Raw genomic sequence first — 7,698 nt, 5'->3', positions numbered from 1 at the left:
TTACTATTAAGTGAAAATTATATACTTTCATGTTCATATAATATCAGCCACCAAACTTAGTCAAGGAAATCATGCAAAGGGTGAAGAAGAGTAGAGAATAAGAGGACAATAACATGCAGTATAAACTTCATCATGATCACTCACCATGCAACAATTTAAAATACTTTTTCACTTAGTCTAGTTGTGAAGAAACGCAAAGGAGTTAGAGGGATATTACGCATGCAACTAAGTATATTTATTTAGAATTATGTGAAGTTGAAAAAGCATAAAAAACACTATTTCACACACAAATAACTCAAAAACACTAGGACTCCCTCTTACCTTAGCTTGATCATGAGAAAGAAAAAGGAGAAGAAGTGTAAAGGTTCCTTTTCTTAGGGTAGGATTCTGAGCGAGCAGCCTTATAGTTATCAGCATTGGAGAATTGGAAGTGAAGAGCTTGAATGAGTAAGGTAGTGAAGTGAGTGCAGTTTAAAGAATGGTTTTCACGTCTTTTGCCCTCTCGATCTCTTCTCAAATGGTGTTTCTTTTGAGGGAAAAAGCTAGCTAAAGAGGATTAAACTTCCTTTTATATACAAACCAATATACAAGGGAGGTTAATAGCTAACACTCACCAATTCACCTCACTCCATTAGGTGTCAGCTGCTTGGTTAAAAGTTATTAAGAGAGATTGCCCCCTAATTCACCATTAAACTCGTCCATACTCTCTATCTCTCTCTCTTTCCACTACAAGATTTATGCGTGACACATCACCTCCCTCCATTAAGTCTTGAAGTCTTTCGCGTCTTACCAAGGTCACTTGCGCCATGCAAGGATTACAATCATTAGAATGGCTCTTGGGTATTCAATGCTGAGGCGATTTAAGATGGAAGAGAAAGTGAAAGGCATTAATTGAACGTGGATTTAGTGAAAAGGCACATGAAATTTGAATAATCAATGTGAGTTGTATATTCATTGAGGCATTTAAATACAAGTGACTGGTTATAATGATATTCAATTGGTAGAAAATAAATTACGTCCTTATTCTTTGCAACTTTCTTCGAGAATTTAGTGCAAGGAATGAGAATGATTGTGGGTGGAGGTTTTAATGAGGTATTAAATGAAGCATAGAAAAGAGATTAACCAAGGAAACGATGCATGGGAAGGTGAGGAGGTGATACTCAGATACTCAATGTAGTTCAAGAAGGTAGGGGCCATGTAGGAATAAAACGGATACTTCATAGGGGCGTCGTTCTTGTGGAGGCATTTAAAAGGTGCTAATGTAAGAAAACAAGATAGTGAAGGATAGTTACACTTTTTCCTCCTAAAATCTCCATGTGATTTTAATGCGTCAAAAGGGAACAACTCCCAATATCATAATTTTGGGAGAGTGGGGAGTAATCACGCCCTCATTAATGCAATTTGGAGGGATTCTCTCGCAGGGTGATTGTAAAAGGTGGAAAACAAAGTTTCTTTAATCTAATGACATCAAATTTTTAAGAGGAACATTTCGAGGCATTCATCACAGTGATGGAAAAAAAAATCCAAATAAAAAGGAGAAAAGTCTCACATGTAATTATAAGGGAATTGTCATTAAGAGGAAAAATGGGGTCCAATGCTTACATTCAGATTATAGTTTGCGTATTACAAATTCATGTTAAGATGTTCTCACCGTAACATGCAACAACCAAATCAAACAAAAATAATAGAAATAATCCTAAATCAAACATAGTCAAATAGAATTAATTATCAGGAGGCAATCAAGAAGAAAGAGAAAAAAAATAACAGCAGTTACTTAAGATAATAAAAATTGAAGAAAAAAAATCCTCCCTCAAAATATATTAATAGACATTGATTAAAATTTAAAAATTGATCTAAATTTTTGAAAATGTTACACTAATCATGTTATGTCTTTTTTATTACAACATAAACTAAAAATATATAAATACAAAGATGCAAATGTGATGTACTCTTATTACAAATATTCCTAAAATATCTACTATTATTTCTAATATTTACATACCTAAAACATCTTCTACTATTATTTTTAATATTTACATAGATTGCATGCATAACTTACCTTTTATATCAATCCTAATATTATTGAATTACAGTTATACTAATATTTCATATATACAACTCATATCATTAGAAATTAAAAAAAAAACATATAATTGTCATGATCTAAAATCATTTTAGATATTTTACTTATATTTTTACAGTACTTTAAATACAATGAAAAATTAGTACAAAGAGAAGGAAAAGTTATGAACTGATTTTAAATAAACACAACATGTCATGGATAATCAAGCAAAAATCATCTAAATAAAACATAATTAGAATGTTTGGTAAAAAAAAATAGGGATAGATTATTTGATAGGGATAAATGAAATATCAAATAATTATATTAAAAATATCATTTTTAGGATTTAGTTATCTTTTCCACGATGCCATGTGATTTCTCTTGAACATTTAATTATTTAATTCAATTTCAATTTTAAAATTTTCATATTTTTTTAATTTTACTTATTTAATATAGTAGAATATTTATTATTAATAAATAAGTATTTCTTCTTTTTCTAATGTATAAAATTTATTAAATTGAAAATAATTATGAATATATCTTTAATTTTTATATAAAAATTGAATTCAATAATACATTTACTAAAGTTAGACATAGATATGGAAAATAAATCAGTCCACTCAACTTCACAAGTCACTTTAAATCATTATATGATATTAGAATTTGATAAATAAAAAAAATAAAAAATAAGAAGTCTAAAATTAGAAGGGAAAAAAAGTCAAACAAAAAAATAAAACATGTGGCATTAAAAATATTAAAAAAAAAAAAAATACAAGTCATAACCAAGCCAAAATCTAGTTGTACTTAGTGATATATAAGCAAGAGAGCTATGAATTTAATTTGCTTAAAGCATTTTAGATAAGCAAATTATTCAAACTTAAAAGATCATTCTTCTCCTCTTCTTCTTCAAGAAGACAAAAAAAAAAAAAAGAGAGAGAGATCATTCTAATACACAATTTTATCTGTTTATTTATTTTGGTAAAAAAATTCTAATACACAATTAAACAACTTATATTACCAAATAGGATCGATAAACGGGCTACCTTCAGTAGCCACAGACTGACTCAATATGATTTTTATGTAAATAAATTACTGTTCCAAACTCGCAGGCAAATTTATATAACTTTGTAATATCTCATAATTGGAATGAACAACATACTAAATGCAAATACTCGTGATATTGTTGGTTAGATCAGTCTAACACATTGAAGGTCTCTAACTTTTGCAATGGAATTACAGTAACACGTTTACTATAATTATAGAGCATGAATCTGAAGTTTAGGTTATCAGTGTTGATTATCTCCTAGTAGCGGTTTCTTAAAAATGGCAATTTAGATTTTGAACCATGTTTCTGAATTCAATGTTTTACATTATCAATGTGAAAGAGAATAAAAGGAAAGGGTAGGATTTAATATATCTATTCAAACTATGATAAAAAAAGATTAAAGGGAAGCGATAAATTATAAGTAAGAAAGAACTAGGCAACAGGAAATCCAAGCAGAATATAAATGGAAAATGAAAATAAATTTCATGTACAAATAAATTTCTATATATATATGTATATATATATTATGCACATAAATCCATAGACAAACCAATAACTCGTCTTTTAAAGGAATTAACAAAGTAAAATAAATGATAAAACAACCAACTTGAAAGAGCTATAGCTATACATATAAGAACAGGAATAGCTCATGCCCTTATGTTCAATTGTCATTGCATTTCCATTTAGAAGTTGGAACGCACGTTAGGTAGTGACACCAATGGCAGTGATCATATCCACTCTCACCCCGGAATAGCATCACTAGAGCAACAGATAACCTGCCATTCAACAAATGAATTCAATGATTAGAGAATATCTACATGGTGATAACAAGAGAAATGCACAAGTTGAAGATAAACTATAAACTAAAAGCAAAGCAAATGACATAATAAGCATCAATTGATATGGAGTAGCTTAAGCAACAACTAACTAGCTTTCCATTTCCTAACAGACCATGAGATCTGACATCACCACCTATTTGATGAACATGATATGAGAGTACGATCAGAAAAGAATAAAATAGAATACGATGGGTTCTTATCTTATTTTATATTTGATCTTGTATAAAGACAATGAATTAGATACATTATGATAATTATATCTTGTCTATTTTTAACCCAAACCCTCCTACAGGATAAGATTTACGCTAGAGAATAGGATAAATAAGCATATAGGATAGATTTATCATATCTTGTTGGTTAAAAGAACTCCATAAACAAGATAAGATGAGAGAAATTATTCTACACTGTTCCCTTATTCTGCCTATCAAATAAGCCCGATCAAATTTAAAACCTTGTTTATACAATTATCACATAGCAAACAAATATAATTTCCTCTCCTATACCAATCACAATATTATTGTGTACAAGGATTTAAGAAAGAACTCACCCAACAATCAATAAAATACTGGAGACAATCCATAGCACATATTGGTAAACCTTGAATTTTGATTTGAGGCGAACCCCGGTAGGGAGGTGTCGCTGCTCTAACCACCCAAATTGAGGACGGAGCAGCAAAATAAAACCAAGGAGAAATCCTGTGAGGAATCCACCAATATGTGCAAAGTTATCAACATGTGGCAACATTCCAATGGCAAGATTGATGACAATAATAAGCAGAAGTGTGAACAAAGCAGCAGCCTACAAAATGAAGAAAATGTGAGTTAGAAATGAATGTTAAGTATATGCTATACAAGTATTACCTAGATGTAAGTAATTTAATCTAATTGATGGTAAAAAAGAAAAAAACTTAGAAGACTGAAAGTGGTTTTCAAATCAACTCTGCTATTCAGCATGAATTGGTTCGTGTGGACTGTTATGAATTTAAACATTAAGCTATCATATTGTTTTCTGATTCAGTTTCAGTGAGTGTACAAAAAAAGTAATCTATCAGTGGTTATTGATGGAATATCTTACAATAATTCATCAAAATATTTCCGTAACGTTAACCATTTTCCTTTTTGAATCAAAGAACTACAAGCATTTAGAATAGGGGTGTGCATGAATAAGTTTAATATAAAGCCAAATTTATCTTTTTAAGAACCCTTCATAAGGATTGGATTTCAGAACCAACCATTTATTCTTTTCAAAATCAGTTTTATTTCTATCAATCCAGTTTTAAAACTAGTTTTAATTCACTACTTACTAAAAACTGATTATTCTAAATCTCGCACATCTTGCATTTACAGCTCTTTTTTCTAGCTACTCAATATTTTCACACGTTTTTTTAATGAGTTAAATCCTTTTAATGGTGGATTGGTGCACAGTTAATTTTGAACTACGGAAATTCTAAATTCCAGCATGTAAGCATTAACTTTGGAAGATTCAACGATAATGATACCTAGTCCTGCTTTGCCGTCATTTTCATAGGGAGTATTTATGGTTCTAATTGGCTTAACCAGTTTTGGTTGGATCCAGTTCTTCTTAATAATCCAGTTCAAAAAGTTAAATGGTTCAATGGTACCAGTTGTAATAAAAATCCAAATTCTTAAATTTGGATTAAGTTTGATTTTGGACTGGACTCATAAAAGTGGATATTTTGCATACCCCAAATACAGAATACAAAAATATTATGGGGATAGGTGATTGACTACACTCACCTTATTGGTATAAATACTCCAGTTTGTGATAAGTTCTGAAAGCATTGCTCCAAGAAGTCCAAAAAGTGCACCAGAAGCACCAACTGAGATGTTGTTTCTAATAAATAGAGAAGACAATACGCTTCCACCAAATCCAGACAACAGGTAAATGATTCCTATTCTCACTGGCAATGATTTAACAAAATGTTAGGTCATAACCATTTATAATTCAAAACTTAAAGAACATAAATACCCGATAGAAAAGTAAGCATCCAAATAGGTGATCTTAGGTATAAAACTGAAGGCTTAAATGTTTTCTATTCCTGATTTTGAGTATGATTCACTAAATGGTGTTGCTTCAAAAACAGGATGATTTCCTGAAAAAGGACACATACCAAACCCAAACTGTTGTTCAAGGCGAATGCCAATGAAGACCAGACTCAACATGTTCGCTGCCAAATGCACAACTCCAGCATGTAACCATATGCAAGTGACAAGCCTCCATCCTTGATGATGATTCACAACATCATCCCACTGAAGTGCTCCCATCTTTGTTAAACTTCAAAAATGAAACAAAAATTAAATCAATCAACTTTCTTAAAAAATTTGTACCACCATACTTCCTAAGAGTTGCGTATGTTTTATTTATTTGAATAATCAATTATTTCTGACCAGCACCAAAGATGAAATTAATCACCGCCCTTTATTTTGTGCTAAAGGGTAGTAGACAGACAGATGACGAGAGCATTTTAAATTATCACCAACAAAGCTAGTATCCAAACAAAAGGCGAAAAAAATCATGATTGTGCAATAAAAAGACAACAAATCCACTGATTCATTCAATTTATGTAAGTTCATTTATATCAAAAATGAAAATTTGACTTCACTTAAGTTCACCCATTATTTACTCGAGGAATGAAAGAAAATAGTTCGAAATTCATTTCACAGAATCAACAAACTCCTTTCCCTAGAACGTTGACATCAGAATAAAGCCAGTCATGCAAATAGATCAGAAAAAAGAAACACCCAATTCATTAAATTAACCAAATTTCACTACCCAATAAGCTAAACAAAATCAAAATCACAGGAATTTCAACACGATGGGGGTGCTAGATTACCTACTGAGAACATAATAAATAAAGGCAACACAAAATCAAATAAGAACTAATTCAAATAAAAAGAAAACCAAAACATTAGCATAAAACAAAATTCAGCAAATTCAGCTCTTACGTTGAGGAAGAGGGTCCAAACAATGGGTTTTCCCGAAGAGGCTGGAAGGAAAACCTGCCCAGAAACCTAGCCACACAATCACCTTCAATCCCAAGATTTTTCCTGGGACAATTGTTAACATACATAGCCACAATGAAAACCACAACATTAACCGCCACAAAAAGAGGCACAAGCCACGATGTCCAATGAATATCCGGATCATAAACATAGGAAGTAGGAGCAGCAGAATAGTTGTTGGCCACTGCTCTGTTGTTCTTGCTTACCCCTCCACTTTCTAGATCTCTCCTTGACATTTTTTTCTCTTTTGGGTCTCTCTCAGGTCTCAAAGATTCAAACTACTTCAAACCCACCTCAACAAAAGTCTCAATTTTTCTTCACAAAGGGTCCCTTGAAGATGAGTTTGAGGGAAAGCGGGTTTAAATCTGAAATGGGAAAAAGAAAGGAAAGTACATAGAAGCCACCATCACCGAGTAGTGGAAGAATATTGTAACTGCCGCATTATTATTTGTAAATAAATTGAGTTCCATATACATGAAATAATATTAATACTTTTTGTATGTTAAAATTTTATTCACTTCAAAATTAAATTAATAACTGTATTGGCTTAATTAAAATATTTAATTCTAATAAAATTTACATAATTCAAATTTAATTTTTATAAAATATTTTATTAAAATATAATTCTTATATTTTATAAATTATTTTATAAAAACTAAATTAAAAATAATAATTTATAAAAAATAAAATTATGTTTTAATAAAAATATTTTATAAAAATTAAGTTTAA

At 30.6% G+C, this 7,698-nt stretch overlaps 1 protein-coding gene across 2 annotated transcripts; it reads right to left on the bottom strand.

The window, feature by feature from the left end:
- Window positions 1-3,648: 3,648 nt before the first annotated feature.
- On the bottom strand, window positions 3,649-7,395 carry LOC113867484 (RHOMBOID-like protein 2). Of its 2 annotated transcripts, none has more exons than XM_027502845.1 (5): window positions 6,913-7,395; window positions 6,078-6,241; window positions 5,704-5,867; window positions 4,494-4,744; window positions 3,649-3,883 (listed from the first exon to the last, which is right to left on the bottom strand). In XM_027502845.1, the coding sequence occupies exons 1-5, from the start codon at window positions 7,203-7,205 to the stop codon at window positions 3,769-3,771; spliced, it is 987 nt and encodes a 328-aa protein (XP_027358646.1). In that variant the 5' UTR covers window positions 7,206-7,395; the 3' UTR covers window positions 3,649-3,768. The 2 variants fall into 2 exon arrangements, with proteins under 2 accessions (XP_027358646.1, XP_027358647.1); XM_027502846.1 differs by having other exon boundaries at window positions 4,494-4,605; window positions 5,706-5,867.
- Between the last annotated feature and the right edge of the window lie 303 nt (window positions 7,396-7,698).

This window comes from Abrus precatorius, unplaced genomic scaffold (assembly GCF_003935025.1).
Source record: "Abrus precatorius isolate BTA unplaced genomic scaffold, Abrus_2018 Scaffold5, whole genome shotgun sequence".
In the NCBI taxonomy this organism is placed as follows: domain Eukaryota; kingdom Viridiplantae; phylum Streptophyta; class Magnoliopsida; order Fabales; family Fabaceae; genus Abrus; species Abrus precatorius.
Note: the sequence above shows the minus strand (reverse complement) of the source record. Positions and strands in the feature narration are given on the sequence as shown.